The 22,882-nt window shown below is 35.7% G+C and overlaps 2 protein-coding genes across 3 annotated transcripts in view; both read left to right on the top strand.

The window, feature by feature from the left end:
• Positions 1 to 3,756, top strand: part of LOC149781816 (cytochrome P450 4F6-like) — a 72,251-nt gene extending 68,495 nt beyond the window's left edge. For both annotated transcript variants that reach the window (XM_089935988.1, XM_089935989.1), the window contains one exon: positions 3,624 to 3,756. In XM_089935988.1, coding sequence (XP_089792114.1) covers positions 3,624 to 3,723 — 100 coding nt within the window. In that variant the 3' untranslated portion in view covers positions 3,724 to 3,756. The remainder of the gene's footprint in view (positions 1 to 3,623) is intronic.
• Positions 3,757 to 10,617: 6,861 nt separating this feature from the next.
• Positions 10,618 to 22,882, top strand: part of LOC149781817 (cytochrome P450 4B1-like) — a 46,157-nt gene continuing 33,892 nt past the window's right edge. The window contains exon 1 of the mRNA XM_089935990.1: positions 10,618 to 10,756. The gene's annotated coding sequence lies outside the window, so the exon portion shown is untranslated. The remainder of the gene's footprint in view (positions 10,757 to 22,882) is intronic.

Genomic DNA, 22,882 nt, shown 5'->3' on the forward strand with positions numbered 1-22,882 from the left:
TCGTCGGCCTCCACCACAGATAAACATAGACACTCCAACGAGGCGTTGTAGTTGTTATAGTTGTGAAAGGGCAGTAGTAGATGCTGTTTGGCCTGCTGTTAAAACTCCTCTACATGATGACATATTAGATAACCTTCCCATCTCTGAATTTTGAGTCACCATCATGCAGGAGACTGGGGCTTGGAGCTGGGTTAAGTTCGCTTTTGATCTCCCACCTTATCTCAAAGGATAAAATTCTGCAAAGATGCCACTGGCCTATGCGATATTTCTCAGGGATGTCTCTCCATCCATAGCCCTGTTGTAGGTGACAATTTTCATGTCCTCACCTTCATACTGGGGCCTACCTACACGTGAAAGTGACATCACTAGCAGCATATGTGAATGGGTACGTACATTTTACTAAACATTGACACCCGTAAGCTATCCTGAATAGCCCAGTTGGTCCCAAGCTCGCCCAAACAATCCTAAGTCATCTAAGTGGCGATAAGACCCAGTAAGTCCTTGTGTTATCAGTACGTCCTGAGCCACCTCAAGCACTCTTATGATAATATGATACCCATACCAGACCTAACAGGAGAACAAGTGACCGAGATCAGGGCCCTGAGAGGTAGCATCCCCTGGGAGGCAGTTACCTCTCCTCCCTTATCAATTTATATACCTGCCTTTTGACATGGAGTTAGAAATATGAGATCGACTGCAGGCTGAATAGGGTAATGCCCAGTCTGATCAGTCAAAACAATGACACAAGATGTTGAGCCAGAGGAAGTAGAAGAGCACAAAGAAGAGATTAATTACCTGGAAGAATATGTCAAAGATGTGAATAAAGAAGAGGTAGAAAAACACGCTTACTCCAAGAATTTGTATGTAAGGCTAATTTATTCAAGGTGGTAGCTGTTATAACTAACGTGTTTCCTTTTTTAGTCCACGGCAAAGAGGCTGTTGTGTTCAGCCTCAGAAGGGGCTGCTGTATCCCCTGCAACCACAGTTTGGGAACCAGTAAAGCCAATGCCTGTTGGATCCAGGTTTTAAATGGAGGTCTGTGCTTTCTAGATCCCTTTCACATGGAATAGGCATTCTTCTAAGCCATGCCATGCTGCAGTATAGATTGGCAATCTTACTCTATGGAGATGTCCTTTGGGGCTTGCAAATAATCTACACAATGATGGGTACATGCCTGTTCCAAATGATGGATCATAGTATGGATAGTACAGAGGCAAAAACCTCTTCTAAATAAGGCTGCCACCATTGCCGTGTTTACCTAGGGACTAACAACCTCTTGACTACCGGTAGAATGAACATTCTCTTGCCAAAGCTTTTCTATCGTATGTTTGAGTTTCCATCTAGGGTGACTTTGAGGCTTCTGCATAACCTTTTGAAAGCATCTTCTGGCCTTTCAAAGCAGTTCCCTAAACGATGGATGGCTAGGGTTCCTCCTCCGCACTTCCAATAAGTAAGGAGATGGATTCCAAAGTTTAGAAATGGGCTGTATGCACCGCACAATAGGTGTTCACGCAGCTGCTAAAGAATGGGGCTGCTTTACCCAATGGCATCTATGCATAGGTAGTTGTTGGTAGTTGTTCATGCCATGGTGATATATTTAACTGTGATCCTAAATGTCTAATAGGGGAGCCCTTTTCTATACTGAGGCAGATGTACAGGGGATCTTGCATACATGACCCAAGCGGCTTCACGACTAACAATAATACTAGACTCGGCGAGCTTTTGACAACTAACATTAGTACAGGTCCCAAACCAGCCTCATCTTTGTTAGGGTACTAGAACCTGCGAGCTTTTCACCACGTCCAGTAATACTAGACCATAGGAGCTTTTGGTTGATTTGGTGACCAAGTGCTATGGTATTACATGCCCTAAAAATGTTGATATTCTATGACTTTGCAAATTTATGCTGCTCTTTGACATAGCAAATAAAGAACATTGTCTCAAACTGACCCATTGCACTACTACATGACTTGATGGTAAATTTGAGTTTGCACTGTTAGATTTTTGTACAACCCAGATCTACACTGTTTCAAGTGGGATTTGAATGATGCATTCTAAAATGAAGTATTTTCACATGTGCGCAAGACTCATACAAAGTACAGTCACAAAATGTTTATAAATTTATGTTAATAACCGAATGCTGGCATGATGTTATAAATGAAATTAGCAAGGAAAGTTCTACAATATGCATATAATGAAGGAACTAATTACAAAAATATTTGTTGGAAACATGTAAAATGAATGAAAATCTGAAATTCTGAAGTTATTGGAGATTGAAGAATAGAAAGTGTATGGAATCTGCTGGTCAAATTATGTTTGCACATATATATATATATATATATATATATATATATATATATATATATATATATATATATATATATATATATATAAGAGCCCTGAGTGGTCTAAAGCTCTCACCATTATGGATCATTGCCATCTCACCTCTGTCTGAGTGCGTTTGAGTCTTGGGCTCAGCCAATGTGGGTATGTGACAAAGCTTGTTGGTAGCTTATCGTGGGTCGGTGGTTCTTTCTGGGGTTTTCCTGGGTTCTTCCTCCACCATTAATACTGGCTGCCATGTATAGCCTATCTTGTGCTGAAAAATGGCATTAAGCCATATAACATCAACGTATTTATGGATTGGTTTGTCTAGTATCTACTCACTCAACTTTATATTCATCTATATCTGTCTGCTCGTTTGTCTCTCTAGAGACCGATCCGGTGGCGTAAGTGGTTAGAGCATCCGCCTAAAATGCGGAAGGTCATAGGTTCGAACCCTAGTGAAGTCATATCAAAGACTTATAAAAATGGTACCAGCAGCTGCCTTGCTTGGCGCTCAGCATTAAGAGGTTAGTGTTAGGACTGGTCAGCCTCGTGTCAGGATAATGTGACTGAGTGGGAGATCATGCTACATGTCTGCAGCATGATGCTTCAGTGCTAGACATCACTATAAACTGTCACACTCCAGACATAGCAGCGATTTGAGTGGACAAATGTCATAGCTATGTTAAAAATCCAAATCACACACACACACACACACACACACACACACAAACACTGTTCATCTATATGATTGTTGTTATTTTTTGTTTATCTGTCTGCTGTATATCCACAGCAATTATTATGACTTTGTCATTGCCTAAAATGAATTTTAAAATGTAACAAGCATGCACTTTTAAGCCCCAAAGACACAAATATGTGGGTGGAGTATGGATAGAGCACCTATTTAACATACATACATACATACATACATACATACATACATACATACATACGCTGCCCCGCATACGAAATGAACTTTTTGTTGATTCTTCATACTTTCAAATATGACAGGCACAGTAAATTTATGTGAAAACAGTGCATGGACATTGGTGATTTTCTATTCTAGATATAAACAGGATGTGGCAACATTTAAGTTTGTTAAAAAAAATTGATTGTTGAAGTAAAAATGCATTTCCCTCAATTTTCTGTTTATTGTTGGGTCTGTATATAAAAATTTCAATATATACATACAAGTTGAAAGACGGACATACAATTAATAGATACAGTGCAATAAAATGGCACACAGTACTGACATTAATTAATATATTAGTCTGGTTACCTTTTCATGTTTTTTTTAGGTACAAGTTTGAGCTAGAGCCAAATTATGTCCCTGAGAAGAAACCAGCATTAGTTATGAGAACATCCAATGGCATCCGAATGAGAATTTCAAAACGGTAGATGAGAGATGGTCCTCAGTTCTATTAACGCTGCCATTTAAAATGTCTTTTAACACTTGCTGTTGAATATGCAGGTTTAATTTTGAATTGACTTGCATAGAATCTCTTGTATTCTAGATATGATATAAAAGCAGACACTGGTCTGAGGAAAACGGATTAACAAGTCTCGACTCAATTTTTTTGTTTACACTAGTTTAAGTCTTTCTATTATTCACAAAAAACACATATTTGTTATGTTTCATAAAAATGATTATCCAAATGAAACAATCATGTCATTTAGTTTACTTCAAATTAATTATCGGTTTTCAAACATAGCTAAGTCAGTATTTTTGTCAGCAGTGGTGACAGTATAAAAACAATATTTTACTCGTGTTAGATTACAGAATTGATTACGTACTTCAAAAAATGTTGTAGTAAGAAAAGCATATGTTAGATCTGGGCACTACCAAAAATGTTGTACTGCTGTATATTGAATGTACCACAATACGTATCACGAAATACCGCAAATATATTAAGGATCATTATTTCATGCTCTGGGGCAGGGGCCTGACATATTTTATTTTTTATAAAAAAAATGCTCCATCTGTCAATAGCCAAACAAAATACCATATTGATCTGTTTGAATGCTACTTCAAAGAGCTTGGAATTGTTTCTTGACATGTTTATTGTTAGGAGAAGGTCATCCACTTTTGAGAAGTGTATATTACCCCTGATGATAAATCACATTTCAGTTCATTGATTTCTCTGCTAGGAACAATTAGATAGAAAAAAATATATTTGCCATGTTAAAATAGCTAGAATATATAACTATTTGTTGGAATATCATCATGGAAGAGGAACAGTACCAACAGATCCACGCTTTACTTTGGTCACCCCTGATACATTTTTGTTATATCATATGTAGCTAGAGTGTATTATTTAAGATAGAGGCTGGGGATACCTTTACTATAGTCATAATATATGTACTTAGGGTGTATTATTTAAGATAGAGGCTGGGGATACTTTTACTATAGTCTTAACATTTAGCTAGTGTGTATTATTCAAGATAGAGGCTAGGGATATTTTTACTATAGTCATAATATATGTACTTAGGGTACATTATTTAAGATAGAGGCTGTGAATACTTCTGCTATATTCATAATATATGTACCTTGGGTGTATTATTCAAGATGGAGGCTGGGTATACTTTTACTATAATAGTCATATGTACCATAAGAGCAAAATCAGCATGTTTGATTCCAAAATATTGGTGTTTTTTTTATTTTATATCCTTGATATGATTCAGTGCATTTTGGAATATGCACTTCATGAATTTTTAAATTAAAATTAAAATACTAATGTTCATGAAATCATGAAGATATAATTAGGTTATATGTGTATCTTGACATGCTTCAATATTTGTAGGTTATGTATTTTATATATTGAATATATTTTATATATTATATGTATTTTAAAATAAAATGGATGTTAATACAGTCTGAAAACCACAAAAATTCAATTTTTATAATCTTGATATTTGTATTTTATGCATTTTGAAATAAAATCAGTACAATTTTAATGTGGATGTCTCTGATCATCAACAGTAAGAAAGACCCTGGGTATAAATTCTATTGCCTTTGTAAACATACCCCATCACCAATTTGTTTTCACAATGAACATTCTCACCATGAACCTACAAACATTAAAGTATAGAATAACTTAAAATTTCATAAAATTACCAATGTCTTCACTGAATATAATGTAAAAATAATGTAAAAATTATAACTAACATTAAGTTATTATAAATTTTCAAAAAGAAGACTGTAAAAGGAATGAAAATACATAATTGAGTTAACTACCCCTAGGTACAAATTCCACCAGGTATGTAATTCTACTATGATAGCATTTCTATCCCTGGGGTACTTTTACTATGATGATACAAACATTACCAAATAGAGTAGGCACTGATTATGGAACCCGCAACAACGGATCAAAATAGTATTGATAAAATGTATTAGGAGATAACTTTCGACTGCCTAAGGGCCTCCACAGGGTTTAATCTGACACTCTCCCCAGGGTACTTTTACTATGGTGGTACAAACACTATCTTTCACTGTGTTTGATAGATGGAATTTGTCTCCTGTGTAAGTTAAAATTTAAAAGTGTTATCTAAATTGGTATGATTAAGTTTACACTACAACTTACACCCTTTGAAAGATATTGTGCTGACATTACTGAACATGTTTATAAAAAATGGAAAGTGTTGACACTGAAACCTACAATTTAAATCCACTCATTGATATAATGGGCCAGAAAACCCTGTGTGCGGTGCGAACGTTTGTGGATGAAATTTATCAGAGGGGGCCAATTAATATAAAATAAACATACTCAACAAATAAGAAAATATATATTTTAATTGAGAAATTATGTAAAATTTCAAACAGAAAACTAATCTTCTGCAAACTTTGTGATTTCTTTTTTAAATCGTTTCATGCATGCTGAGCCATATACCATCGTCATCGTCAGTAAGGTGCAGAGCCTGCAGTCCACCGGGAAATGTTCTCAGTGGACAGTTGTAAACAGTGTGCGACATGGTCTGTAGAGCATCACAGCTACAGGAAGAATCAATGGCCGAAGGATGCCTCTTTGAATTCATTGAGGATCATTTCTTGCTGCCACATCAGTAAAAACAGTTGGTGGAGCCTTTCTATCAGGGCTGTGCCCCCTTCCTTGTAGACTTCAGCTGAGATGGAGTCTGAACCAGGGGCTTTGCCACTAGAGAGCAGACGTATTGCTTTCAGTGTCTCGAGCAAGGCTGGAAGGTCATCCAGTGCTTCGTTCATGGGGGAACGACTGATGGCTTCAGCGTTGATGGATGAAGGGAAATTCAGGACGCTGTCAAAGTGTTCAGCCCATCTTTGAAGAATCTTCTCTTTGTCGGATATTAGTGTGTTCCCGTCTGCGATGAGAAGGGGCGATGATTCAGATGATGGAGGTCCATACACTTCTTTCAGGACGTTGTGGAAGTTCTTTATGTCATGCCGTCTGCGTAACACTGGATCTCTTCAGCTTTGTTGCTCAGCTTGGAGGCGCTGGGTTAACAGGCAGGTAGATATTGAGCCTAGCGGGATTTTAACATTACGCATATAATTGAAGATGTATATTAAAGCTGCATTGTCACATGTGATCTAGCGGGAATGAACATTACGCTCTAGGTTTACATGTGGACGTGATTTGGGGTATAATCTTATGCAATGTAATTAATACTAGCGTGAATTTAACGTCAGAGGTTTTTATGAGTTTAAACTTGAATTTGACATGGAGATGGTATTATAGAGTCCAAATTTATGATGTCAAACATACTATCACACACCCACATTTTCGAACTACTGTTCAACACACCACTGCTTCATTGCAAACGAACACCCAATTTTGGATTACTATCCATATATACATAATATCTCACACGCAATATATACTGACTAAAATACCAGGCTGAATCTCAAACGAAAAGAACAGAATGTTAAAGAAGAAGGACGCAATCACACAAACATAATAAACTCACTGCCTGGATGTGAATGAAGACATGATTTCATTATTTTTACAATGTACATAGAGAACGTAAAAATCATATTCAAAGATTTTTTTTTACAGAAAAGAAGCAAACACAAATCAATGTTTTGTTTAACAAGCCTCCCTTTCTGAAACATAAATTAAGACGCGGAAGGATTAAAGCACCCTCTTTCTCTTTATATACAAATACCAAAAACATTATTCATAAACGTTTTTACAAGGTTGACAACGTTGTGTTGTCAGACAAGATTTCCAACGATCTAATACAGTGTCAATTTGCCATCGATGCACATTACGTTTCTGTGTGTAAGAAACTAGCCATGATGTTCATGACACTACCTTTCTATTTTATCGTCGTTTATATATTGCTCACGCCCAAAGTAAGTCACCAAATGTTCCAAGGGAAATCCGCGACTGCTTTGTTGAAGAAAATACAAACAATGTTGTCAACGGACAATGGAAACTGGTACGTGTAATCCCACACTATTGGATTTTGCAGAAACCGTATTTCTTCTCATAAAGTCAACGATGCCGTCTTCCGGAGGAGGCACTTTATAAGAACCAACATATTCTACACTGTGGTCATAGGGAAAGTTGATGGCTACACAATGGGTACCTGGACTACGAATGTCGTTGATGACAATATCTTGAACAGTTGTAGGGTTTTGCGGAGAAGCTTGATACACGCCTGGAATTCAACAAGAAATGATGTAGGAACTGTGAGTCAGGAGGTAATTAAGTTCCAAGATTTTCATTCTTTTTACAGACAATACTAAGTCATTAATTCACATTTGACGTTTCCCATGAAAACATCTGATAAGTAGGTCGATGAACGGGCTCTCTCCATACTCTGTTTCAAGAGAGCTCGCTGCATTTCATTTAGAGACCAATTAGTGGATGCAAGGAATGGTCACACAAGGTATTCATACAACGGAAACAACCAGACATGTGCTCTTGCCTTTCTTCCGTATGTCAGATTCTCGAGGCACGCTCATAAACGGTAAGAATCCATGCTGCTGCTGATCCGTTTCTTATTTAAGTACAAATACAATTCTCTGAACAACGAATAAATGCAATTGTTGATGGTAGCCACCATGACAACGGCGCCTGGGTTGCAATCGCCCTTTTGAGAATTTTTTGACTTTCAGGTTCAATTGATAGCTTTTTAGATCGATATAGTCGTCAGTTGTCCTTATACTTTAAATTTAATAGGGGCTGAACTTGTCATATACGACGCAGGATGATGACCTACCCATTGTAATTCTTTTATCGACATCATCTTGGTTGGCAAGTTGAAAGAAATGCAAGGACGTGTAAATGACAAGAAATGTAGGTACACTTTTTTAGGAACAGTAGCAAAACAAATGTATCGAAATCCCAAAAAGTCGGGAATTATCGATTTTAAATTGATGAGTAAATATGCATGATGTGTTTGAGTGGCATCGTCATACGCATAATACGATCAATGTGTTCCGAACTGTTTGAATAATACATGCACTTGTGACTTATCTCTTAGCCTTTTACAAAATACAACAATGGTTCCTAACCTCTGGGCTACGGACCTGCAATGAGCAATTGATGTATTACAAAAAAAGCCTAGAAGTAGAACAATTTGCAATTTGGGGGCATAGCAAAAAGTTAAGTAGGGATCTTCTTACTCGAAAAGGTTTGGAATCACTGCAAAACTACATAATGGGTGTACAGACTGATTGATAAAATACATTTTGTGTGATATAAAATGTAGCACTATGACGATGTCCTTTTTGTGTAAACAAAATAAATTTTAATCTCTTCTTCAAACATGCCATCGAAGAGGAATGTTTTCTACAAATAAAACGGATTCCCTTTGGCTTTCGTGGATTAATGTTTAAGCCGATTGCTGCTCTTTGTTACACTACACGATACGTTGCGGTGGAATATCAAACAAATATGATTTGTGATGATCGAACGTTTGACAAATTTGGTTTTATCTGAACCACTTGGTTGAGCTATTAACATGTTAAGGGATGGCGAGGATACGAGATCTCCTAACTATGACGATATAACTGATCGCCAATCACTATGAGGACATACGAGGATGCAGCCATAACTATGATATTGAGAATTTTTAGATCACCAACAACTACACAATACATTTTATACATTTGATCCATGTTTAATTTGTTCAAAAGATGTAACCCCAAAAATATTTGCATTTCATGAATTAAAACACGAAAACAAATAAGGCATACTTGTCTCATTACATCAATGAGACACAAATTAAAATGACTAAAACTGCTTGTAAAGATATACATGTACAATATTCGCAATCTATTTGTGTCCCATCAAATCTGTTTATACCCTCTGGTGCTGGTCAAGTCTCTGTGAAATTCATTGTCTCTAGTTTATCAAGGAATGTAATTTCTTCCTCATTCTTTCATATTTGAATAATGGTACTACATCTATCGTGGAGTTATAATAGTTCTTCCTCCGTTTTAGGTTTCATATCACTGCTTTTAACATGTACTGATTCTGGGTTCTTTCCTTGAGTAGTGATACACAATGTACTTAGCATAGTCAGCCGCTTCTTGTGCACAGGCATTACATCAAAGCCTTTTCCAGTCACGTACATCTTTCCAGTCGTAAATTTGTTGGTGCAATCAACTAGTTATACTCGCGTCTTGGTATGTATGAAGCCAGGGTACAGCTAGACTTAGTGTCTTCTTCACACGGAGTTTTCTGTTTCAGATATGTCTCCAAATCGTACTAGGACAGATTCTCGTGTGTCGGAGTTTCTTACCCTGGTTTTTCAAGATCCTTCCTCCACCAGTGATACCGATCTCGCGATCAAAAAATTGTGTTAGACCTAAAACAACAACAACAACTTGTATAGTAATTGTGAGCGCAGTTGTTGTTCTAGTAGCAAGTTATTAAATTAACATTATTGAAGACAAAAGTTGATGAAGCACATATACTGTTTAAACATTACAGTTTTAAGTTAAAAATTTAAGCAGTCTATAATATTTAATATGCAGACATTTAAAGATAGAATCTATCTATCCTTCCATACATCCGTACGTCCGTCTGTCCATTTATTTATATACTCTTTTATTAGGCAAATATAATCCATATTCTGGTCTAAATTTGTAATCAGGATTTATAGCATTGACTGCATTGTCCAAATTTTGTTAGAATGCGAAAAAGCTTCGTTCATCCTTCTGTACAGTGAAGTGTGATATAAGCACAAGGCTGGTTATCAATTACACTTGTTTGCATGCACCTTTATATGCAGCCAAAATCTGAAATAAATTGGCAGTCTCTCTGAACTAACCAAGTGAGCTACCATGTCTAGCACGGCGTTAAATGCCCTCATCGCTGGTGTCCTGAGCTATATTTTCTACAAAATCGTCGCGTTTATCGTATGGTACAACAATTTACGACGTATATTCAAAGATTGTCCTGGACCAAAGGATGGATACTGGCTTCTGGGAAATATGTACAAGGTATTCTCTCTCTCTCTCAAATTGGTTGTTCAATCCTTGACCAAGACCTAATATCTGGTAAGGGATCGATCATTTCTGTATTGACGGGAGGGGAAAGGGCGTAGCGAGGCCGATATTCGAGTAAGGCGGGACCTATAGGCCCATACTCAAGTTGATAAAAGAAAACAGGCCTACTACAATAGCATCACCGTCCTGGCCGGTGCAAGCCTGGTGGCTTAGCGAACTGTAAGTATCAGGCCGGGCCTGGGCATGAATCGTTCTTTCGTCTTGTTTCACCTTTAGCTTTATATAGTTCATTTTTTATCAACTAAGTTAATGTGCATAATAGATCTCAAATTGCCCTTTACATATTACATGGTCAGTCGCCTTCCTAAATGATTCAGACCGTTTTTGTTTTCTTTTTTCTGTCACGCATAGTTTAAACAAGCGAATATGGGTTTCTGCATGTACTTTACAGAAAGAGAACATAAAAAGAAAAAGTAGGAAAAAACCCAAGAAAGAAATTGTCAAAGAAAGTAAACAAAATAAAATGAATCTCGGAAGGAAGAAGAGAGGTAAGCAAAAACATGAAAGATAAAACGTATAATTGATCAGGACACGGCAAGGATTAATTTTTATATTCATCTGTCCAGTTTTCGGCATATTTGGAATGTGGCTATGCGAAGACTGGAGATCCTACAGTAACGTCTTAGAGAAATGTGCAGATTTTCTTTTTTTCAAACAAATGCACAGATTATCTTTCTTTCTAGCGATATGACCAAACAATTTAAGAAGCTGAGTAAAAATTCCAATGCACACACTCTTTACTTTTCTTTCCTCCTCCTTGTATTCCGATACAACAACTGCCGTAGCAGTAAGTCCTGATGCTAGAGCCAAGAAAGAGGACCAAGGAAAACAAACAAATCAATTTGTTGTTCCTCGAGTTAAGAATGAAAACTCAGGAAAATACACAATGTATAAACTATTGTAGGCTTTATACTCGATTCATTTACATGAAAAGATGCAATAACTTGAGACCGTGATTGTGATGTCTGAATTTTAAGAGGATACTATATCTAGCATTAAAACTAATAACCTAAATGGGTCCCATAAAAGTCTATGCAAACTGCATACGTACATACATCTATTGAAGCTCGAATTATCATTAGTGGTGAGCAATGAGTTAGGAATTACACAAGAAGTTGAGTTTACAGAAAGTAGTGGATTGCACGAAGTAGTTGAATTTGCACTAAATAGTTACATTTACACAAAATAATTGCGTTTACACTAAGTAACTGAATTTACACGAAGTCATTGAATTTGAAGTAGTTACATTTGCACGAAGTAGTTGAATTTACACTAATTAAATTTACACGGAGTAAAGTATTTTAGTTCACATTAAGAAGTTGAATTTATACTAAATTGTTAAATTTACACTAAGTAGTTGAATTTCTGCTTTCAATAGGAATAGTGTTCTTTAATTTTGGACCTGAAACAGGGTGAGATTTATTGAAACATAACGAGCGAGATCATGGAATAAAATGATAGTTTGGCAAATGAATGAAAGTCAAGGTCGTATATTCGCTGTTTGATAGATAAAATAGATAATCAGGTACAAGGTCATTGAAAGTCTTGTATAACGTGCACCCTTTGTGTAATTCAACACGTTTGCAAACGGCAGTCGATTTGATATCGATCACACACAGTCAGTTCATATGAAAATATCAGTTTTGTTAAGAATTACACAAGGAGTTTAGTTTACAGACGGCAGTCGATTTGATATTGATTACGTACAGTCAGCTCATATGAAAATATCAGTTTTTGTAATTATTCGGCAGCTTAGTTTTTGCTATTTAGTAATCTTATAAGTTTCGGATATACTGCAGTTGTTCCCCCAAAAATAAAACGATATAGTTTATGAATATTTTCTGCAACGTACTAATTGAAAAGAATTGAGATCTGTTTGTTATATAAGACTCGAGCAAAGACTGAGCCATAGTTGAAAATTGATAGACTGCTAATTTCATCAAATGATTATCGTGCTCTGAAATAATTAACGCCTTTTCTCAAACCCAATAAAGACATCCCCAGTGATCTTACCCAGAGTAGTATTTTCTCTTACATTTCTTAAGCTGCCAATCTTTGTTTTAGCGATAAAAGTTACGCAATATATTAACAGTTGTTACGTCATCAATGTACCTTTCCGGTTGTGTCAGTAGCTTTAGGCTTAGTGATTTTAGTGCTGCATGTTTATTAAGTAAGGATAAAACCCCTGTCATACTCAACTCTCAACACAGATATAGTGCTAAAACATAATGCGGATAGTTCATAAGGAACATAATGGTTGTTAAAACTATTTCATAATCTGTATATAATATTGATATGAGTATTAATTTATGGTTTGTTGAATTGCTTGGGTGATACATAGACCGCATAATGGTTAGTTAGAGCTAATTAGGGTAAAATGGTTCCGGATATGGACTGTGGGTGAGTAGTGCACATATGATCAATCAAGGTCGATGTGGAATCGGTTAACTATGCTGGTTTATTACCAAGCCGGAGAAAGTTATAAAACAGAATTATTTCGACCCATTTTGTGTGAGTTTGATTCAAAATGTCTGTTTTGAAGCCATCCATTATGATAACATTCCGTATAAGGCATGGAGGTATTGGCAAATTCAGTTTGGTAACAAGAATGCCAATCCAAGTATCGAGCTACTCGATTCCTCCGCGTTATCAATCTTCCTCCCAAGGTAGTTCGTTCAGAAACAGTGAAAACTATATCGGCATAGTTGCAAAGATGTTTAAATATTGTTCCAAAGCAATCGTTTGTTGGTGCAGCTGTGCCATTTGATGTTGCAAAGATAAAATTCAATTACCATTGCAGCATGATTTTTAACACTGGTATCGTTGCCATGGTATCCATAACCTGTTGCAAAGAGATGTACCTACTGTTGCAAAGATATTCAAATACCAGTTTGAAAGTATTGTGTGCTGTATCAACGGTTTATTCTATCTTTGCAACTGTAATGTCGCCGTTCCAATTGTACAAATAACGTTAGTTTTGCGACTATAACAGTCATTGTTACAACATTAGCATTATCGTTACAACATCATAAGTACCGTCGGTAGTTTAATTTAATTATTCATGTCATAATTGAAACAAATCGGCTTTAGACAATTTATACCCACAGAATGGTAATGAAAGTGCTATTGCCTCTTTGACGATAACACCTTTAGAACCACTCTGTCACTTATACATGATACAACAAACTGTAATAATGTCTGTATTAAACCTTTGGAAAAATTTAATACTAAAAGATGTTTAATCACCGATTTAAACTTTTATCGCATTCATACTCATGTTTAAGAAAACAGAGAAATCGGGAATGGACGAGTTTTGATTGCTAACCGAATTAAGTGACAATCGAAATTTGGGTGCTGCTTCTGTTACCTAACAAAAGAGCGCTTGCCAATGACACATAATCGACCTTGAATGTATAATTAAACATTTTAGCTAAACTTCTGATAGTTAACTAACAAAGTTTAAAATCTTTAGTCGAACAAAGCTATCTTTTGATGTTTATCGGATTCCACCACTCTGTAATGATTCTACCCTTGCCCCACGGCATCAATCCGCCCAGACAAATGTACTAATGAAAAGAAAATAGTTTCACTTTTTTAATGAAAAAGTTCAATAATTGGACGCACTACACAGTGTGAAGCAATATACGTAGATGTAAATTGATAAAAGGTAATTTCCCGAACGTATTGTAATATTTTATCGACATACTACAGCAGCCTTTGTAAACCGCATTAATATAGAATCAAAATCCATGCAAGTTGACGCTTTTTGTTTTTAAAAATATGCACTGAAATAAACTCTAGGGCTTTTTTCTTTTTGCTGATAGAAGGAGATATTTAACGAGTGAAGTGGAAAAGTATTGTCACTAATATATAACATATAAAATGTTTTCACTTCTCTGCAAACAAAAAGGACAATAAAAAAACAATAAAAAAAACAAACAAAAACAACGGTACTTTGACAACGGTGTCCAAAGATGCTGCAATGACGAGCTACCTTCGCAACGATACCATTTACTATTACAACGATGAAATTTACCATTGCAACGATACAGTTTACCGTTGGAACGATACAATTTACCAATGCCACGATGCAAATTACAATTGCAACAATACAATTTACCATTGCTACGATACAATTTACAATTGCTACGATAGAATGTACCATTAAAACGTTACACTTCACTGTTGTAACAATAACATTTACTATTACAACGACATAATGTACCATTGCAGCGATGAAATTTACGATTAAAACGATACAAATTACCATTACAAGGATATAATGCACTATTGTAACGATATGGTTTATCATTGCAAATATAAAAGTTACTTTGCTACGATACAATTTACCATTACAACGATACAATATTTTATTGCAAAGATACAATTTACCATTGCAACTTTAAAATTTACTATTGCAAAAATACAGTGTACCCTTGCACCGATACAGTTTACCCTTACAATTATACAATTTGCCCTTGCAACGATCCAATTTACCTCTATAACAATACGGATTACTCCTGTAAAGGTATTTTTAGCATTGGTGTTGTTGCAACGTTATAAAGAATCTGTTGAGTGATAATCGCCCATAGTTACAATGATATTGAAGTACTAGTGTATGGTTATTTTTTCTTGTTGCAATGGTTTATTTCACCATTGTAATGTTGCTTTTCATTATTGCAACTTATTGTTCCCGTTGCTATGGTAGGTTTGGTTTTGCAAAATTATATTTTTACCGTTGCATCGGAGTATTATTACTGTTGGAACAACACCAGTTTATAAACGACCGTTACAACGGTAAATGTAATCGTGAAACATTACAGCTGCGTCGACATACATTGATATAATAATTGTGCACGGTATAGGCATTTTTTAAAACCATTTTTTCATACATCTTTGCATATAATCATAACAATGCATAATACCTTACAAGAATCATGATTTAATATTATACCAGTCTGCTATTGACATTTTTACATAAAACTGACTGAACTACCTTCATAAATTAATATACTCTAACCCTTGATGCGACGCTTTAAGGCAGAAACTAAAATAGGCATTGGACTTTCTAATGAACAGTTTATGATCAATCAATGTTCGATTCGATCTGCCTCTCGACACGACTAAAACGCAGCCATAATTGTATGTATATAGGAAGAATATTCTAATTTACTTTCATCTGTCTTCTAAGTAATTATATTCAATGTTTATGAAAGACCCCAAGAATTTGGATAGTTTTTGTTCACGGTAAAACAACCTCTCAATTGAATAGCTCTTTCCTATCAATATACCCCAGCTCCTGGCTCTGGCTGGTACTAACTACCTTATACCGCTAGGTATTAATCCCACATACTGCCCTTGCAAAATGCAGTTGATGCAGGAGCATGTAACTTAATAATCTGTGTCATTTATATGCTTATCAGTCAGTTAGAAAAAACCTTGATGCCTCAAACTAATAGCTTAACCAGTTTTAGGAATAAACAATGAATACGTTGAAATCTCCTACCAGTTTCTAATTTTGATCAGCCTCAAGGAATCATGACCTGCATTTATTAATTTTAAGGGCTGTACATTTCAATAACAAAATAATGAATTTTAAGTTAAGAAACTCTAACATAGGGGATATGTGTCGTTAAGTTTAATACTGGTAACACGTTAACATTAAGACACATGCAATGTATCATTAAGACACTTATAATGTAACATTAAGACACTTACCATTGAACATTACGATACATATAATGTAACATTAAAACATTTTTATGTAACATTAAGACACTTACCATTTAACATTACGACGGATATAATGTAACATTAAAACACTTACAATGTAACATTAAGACACTTACCATGTAACAATATGATACAATGTAACATTAAGACACGATGTAACAATATGATACTTGTAATGTAATATAAAGACACTTACAATGTAATACAAAACAAAGCTGCAAGTAAGCTGTTAGAAGTTATACAATTATACAATAATATAATTATTATATAATAATAAAATAAAATATATGTCATATAATAATGTCTTATTATGACAAGATATGGTACTGTGAAATCAGACTGACAACACGGAAATATCCAAATTGCTGATTCTAGGAACTAAGTACTGATCTATGGATCTTGTATAATACAAAAGAACCTGAAGACGGTAGGCATTCTGTGCGTTGCAAAAGACGGTAGGCATGCTGTGCGTTGCAAAAGACGTTAGGCATTCTGTGCGTTGCAAAAGACGGTAGGCATTCTGTGTGTTGCAAAAGACGGTAGGCATTCTGTGCGTTGCAAAAGACGGTAGGCATTCTGTGCGTTGCAAAAGATGGTAGGCATTCTGTGCGTTGCAAAAGACGGTAGGCATTCTGTGTGTTGCAAAAGACGGTAGGCATTCTGTGCGTTGCAAAAGACGGTAGGCATTCTGTGCGTTGCAAAAGACGGTAGGCATTCTGTGTGTTGCAAAAGACGGTAGGCATTCTGTGCGTTGCAAAAGACGGTAGGCATTCTGTGCGTTGCAAAAGACGGTAGGCATTCTGTGCGTTGCAAAAGACGGTAGGCATTCTGTGCGTTGCAAAAGACGGTAGGCATTCTGTGTGTTGCAAAAGACGGTATGCATTCTGTGCGTTGCAAAAGACGGTAGGCATTCTGTGTGTTGCAAAAGACGGTAGGCATTCTGTGCGTTGCAAAAGACGGTAGGCATTCTGTGCGTTGCAAAAGACGGTAGGCATTCTGTGCGTTGCAAAAGACGTGCAACATTTGATAAATACTTATAATACTCAACTGCAAATGAAATCACGTGATATCAAATGGTTCTTTTTATTAATATTAATTGTTTTATTGAATTTGTTTCTGTAGATGATGAAATTATCTTTTTCTCCCAAACTTTCCAGCAGGTACAGCATAGCTGTCTCTCGGGATTTCTTAACATGTTTTAGCGTTGTTTAAATAAACAAACAGATCACGAATTGTCTATCAGATGAATCTAAATCGAAATTATACCCCCAATATAATTTTAAATCCACCTGTCTCTGTCTCTGTCTCTCTCTCTCTCTCTGTCTCTCTCCCTCTCACACGTACGTCTTGAGTCATGTTGATATATATCTAGATACAGAGTATATCGTATATCATCAGCAAAACTTTCTAATGATATAAATGATCACCTTGACAACTTCAGTGATTATGTGGATAACTTCACATTAGACGGTATCACAATATCTATCTATCTATCTATCTATCTATCTATCTATATATATATATATATATATATATATATATATATATATATATATATATATATATATATATATATATATATATATATATATATATAAACAATATCCAATACACACGAAGGAATGTCCCCGTTAACATAGCATTATTCATATGTGTTTCTTTCGTTGTTTATAATTGTGACAAAATGAAAAACCGAGAATATAAAAACTTACTTCTTACTTAATAATGCTACGGACATACCGGATTCGAACTTTCTTAAATTTGTAAAAAGAATAATTTCAACAATTAGGTTGGAAAATCATTATTGATTTTGAAAACAAAATATGTATGACACAAACTGGCCTTTCCCTAACTATTTTTAATGAGCTTTTGTAGCCATCGTATAAGCAAGACATGCGGCTGTCATTAATGTTGACACTGATGTGATTCATAAAAATACATTCTCTCTCTTTCTCTCTCTCAGAGAGAGAGAGAGAGAGAGAGCGAGAGAGAGAGAGAGAGAGAGAGAGAGAGAGATTAGGATTGTTAACGTAGCTTTAACAATTTTTCAGTCATATCGCTACGTTGTCTGCAGTATGGCAGTTTATAGTGATGTCCAGCACTGGGGCATCATGCCGCTGCCATGGGGCATGATGTCCCACCCAGTCACCTTATCGTGATTGAAGGCCGACCAGTCATAACACTAACCTCCTAATACTGAGCGCCAAGCGAGGCAACTGTTAGTACACTTTTTATAGGTCTTTGGTATGATTCGGCCGGGGATCGTAGCCGTTTTCGAAGAGAGAGATAGAGAGATAGTATTAAAATATTAATTGACATGACAATGTTACTCTTATAATTGTATATTTCTTTAAACATCAGAAAACAAACCCTCAAAATAAAATAAAATGCACAGTTGCAAAAAGTCTCTACGTCAATCTTGCGGATCATAGTTCGAAAGTATATCGGTCATTCATAACATCTTCGTTTCTTTCGCTACAAGTCGAATAAGTTCGAATTTCTGAAAGAGACTAAGACGGAATCGTAGCGATACTTCCCATACTGGTACGTGTTTGCCGGACGAAGATCCGGCAAGATTAGGGTTGCCATAAGTCCTCTTTCTCCCGAACACGTCATCCTTTTCCTGCCTTGAATCTCGATATAGATGCATATATACCCACTCTCCGGATAGCCCCATTTTGTGAAAATTCAGATTTGGTAACCCTAGAGTAGATGTGCAGAAAAAAGGGTCTTCTAAGATGACAGATCCTGCAAATAACACTTGACATCAACAATCAAAGAAATAACTACACGTTATTTTTTAATTTTGTTCCTGCAACTATAGATGAAAAAATTGAAGAAATCATTCGGTTTCAATTGTCTCCAATCATTGTTGTTATTGATTACACCATTCAAAATATCCTAAATATAATAAAAAGGAACTTAACGCTATTTAAATCCATAATGATCATAATATTTAAGTCCTGCGTACAATTTAGCAGAAATCCAAATTAGATACAACGCTGAAGGTGTTCATATGCCTGTCTTGGCTTGTCTCGTGGTGTTTTACTAACAGTCTTTTGTTGAGTCATTGTAATGTAATTCCAGATTTGAATTCACTATAAATCCCTGTGGATGTCTCTGTTCAAGAATACGAGTTTTTTAAATGAAAAATCGCTTGAATTAAATAATCCAAGCTAAGACAATACCAGCCTAAATAGATTTCTGGAAACAACAATACTACGATCGATTCTGCTCGATCTTAAAGCACGAATTATTTATTCTTTCAGTAACAAAATTATATAGCCTTCCACTAGATGTGGGGTCACAATTACCTTTCTCAAAAACTAACCTATTACCTAATAGAAAATAAACTTCTACAAACTTCTTAGTGTTTACAAAATAAAAGTTTAGTTATAATTAGAAATGTATCACTAAAATTGTAAAAACAAATGTGTAGCAAACAACAGTTAGATATGAGAAATCATCTCGGAGTTCCAAAGTTCTAGACTGAGATTGAGATGAAAATATTTACTACGAAATCAACAATTTAGGTCGGGAAGACAGTGAACTTGATTGTTGGACAATGTCAAGTCAAACATACAATGTTACATTATCAATGACATATATTGAAATAAAGATATTTATTTTAAAAAAACTAACAAAAGATGTAAATTAAAAATACAAAACAACGTTCCGATTGTGATGACACATGGTCTGTTCGTTGCGACGTTTTGAAGTAACCTTGACGTAATAACAACAATGGGTTTGAGGGTAGTTCAAAATTAACGTTATTTGCATCCGAAGGTTTTGTTATCTTGCGATGGAAAAGACCGAGGATGTTCGAATTTTGTTGCCAATATTCGGTCCACCTCGGCTATTCTCGAAACAGAGACTGACCCAGAGACCCAGAATTTGTATCATTCGAACGTATGCCGATATATGATATTAGGACAACTTTGGTTATTTACGACACAAGGATTGACAAAAATGTTGAGAATGCATCGAACTATTTTTTTTTTCTTCATAAGCCACTTCTCAGTCATTAGTCTGAATGGATTGTGGTGTTTTTATCAACGATCTTTCTTCAAATTACTTTGCGGTAATGCATCTGAGGTCTACTTGTGTCTCGCAGGAATATCCGAGGTAGTCTTAATGTACTGTAAGGTCCAATTATGACAACACATGGCACTGATTTCATTACTCAAACTTTCATTCCATCCTACTTCAACTTCCATCGTTTGTGCTACATTATGTTCGCCACGCTTCTACATTTGCACCTTTATGCTAATTAATAAAAAAGAATTAAATGCTTATTTCTAATTGGAATCGTATCATCAGTCAATGAGGCACAGCCTTGTGTGACTGGAGTTTGAGACACACACAACGCTTGATGATAACTTTAAAATCAGAAAGACCCTGGGTGACTAATTTATACTACTTCTTTATGTTCAGTTGCTGTTAGACCTTCTTTATTTAATAGGCTGGACTGTAAATAATAAAAATAATGCAGATAATGACTTGCACTTCTCCATACACGTTCACACAACATGATGACAAAGTGAATTTTGGTTAAGAGTCAGTTGATCAACAGCGCTAGTTGGATATAATCGAACTGAAAATTATTCTCACAATAGGAACGTTCCAATTCAGATTTAATTTAACAAATAGTTTCCAGCAATGTCAACACTCCAAGTTCCAAGTCCAGAAGAAAACAAAATGAATGTTCTAACCCAGAGTCATGTTCAGTACAGATTTAGAAATTTGAGTAGTTTTGATTGCTTCAAGATTGAACGAAATGGAAGAATAAAGGAAAGAAAACTCCATTATCTATACTATGTGGCCAATAGAGTGATAGTGTGGCTTTTGCCATTTCAGATTTTTTATACGTCGCTGCCTCTTGACCTTTCCTCATTTTATCATAAAAGGCACATGGTATGCGCAACACGTGGATTTAACAGTCCATGAAAATGAAGTGGCCAAACGTAGATACGTCCTTGGTGTTGTATGCGGCGTGATTATACGCAGTCGAAAAAGGGACTGGCTCGATCGATATACCGTCTTACACTAAACTATCTGCTGTGGTAAAAATAACCAGTTTATACATGTACAGATAATGGTCGGAATAGTTTATTTTACATGTGTAGCTCAATGAGAAATAATACGTTTTGATTTCATCAAGCATTGTCTTAGTATTCGGCGTGCTTTAAGCTTAAAGCGAAATGAATACAAACTTGCATCTGTACCGGTACGAACTAAATCTGTTTTTGCTATGTCGATAAATACCCGAATTAATTACAGGCGATCACGCCTGCAAATATACAGTAGACCTAAATTTAATATTTCACCTGTGCTTTCCATGACACGGGACGATGCGTGGATAAGCATTAATAATATGACGCGATAGTAATTCGAAATGGCGTAATTCAGAATTGGCTTTTAAGAATACAATAATTGGAGATACGTGTTCGTCAGAGTTGGTGAAATATGAAAACGAAACTAAATATAGTTATGTAAGGTTGATGTCAATTATAGATATGTGGCACGCTAATCTTTGAGACACATGTGACTTCCAATGGCCTTTGATCTTTCTAGTATGTCGTTTGTGATGCTGGGGTCTCATATGGGGTTACTTTGGAATCGTAACTTATATACGTTAGAAACTTCATATGGAATGGCTTACAATTGGTCGCGAACCAATAATCTCCGAAACCTAATTCAAAAGGCGCAGTTCGGACGTAGAACTTAAATCACTGTTTTGTTTAAATGCATCGTACAGAGCTATCAAAAAGGCTCAAATTTGTTATATAAACTTTCAAAGACATAGCCGAAACATATTGGTAATTTAATTAGCTTCGGAATCATCTGAAAGCAGCATAGCAGTGATGCAGGCTGGGTCAAGCTTATGAGCAGAAGAAGGTACAAACGTTAATTGATATTACGCAAGATGCCCAAGACTGACTAATTTGAGTCGAGTGAATACTCTGATGACATTACAATATCCTTGCGGTAATGAAGATCCACGGAGAAAACCAGATCAATGTTTTTGGTATTGATATAATAAATGCATATTTTACAAAATGATATCAGGATTCAAGAGTAGAGCAGAACGAGCTCTTAAGGAAATTATCAACAACAACAATCAGATAGAAGCAGTAACAAAACGATGTAGGAAATTTACACTACGTTTGATTGGATAAACAGATGCAACGTATAACGCCTATAATCGAGTTCGTGTATTACTCAGTGATCAGTCGTTCGATTTTATTTGTGTCGACTCCTTTCTGACTGAAAGCTATTCAATCTAATGCCGTAATAGAATTTCAAGAGGAGGACCTTGAAGCTGGT

Source organism: Sinohyriopsis cumingii, chromosome 15 (genome assembly GCF_028554795.1).
Source record: "Sinohyriopsis cumingii isolate HCF-2022 chromosome 15, ASM2855479v2, whole genome shotgun sequence".
Classification (NCBI taxonomy): Eukaryota; Metazoa; Mollusca; class Bivalvia; order Unionida; family Unionidae; genus Sinohyriopsis; species Sinohyriopsis cumingii.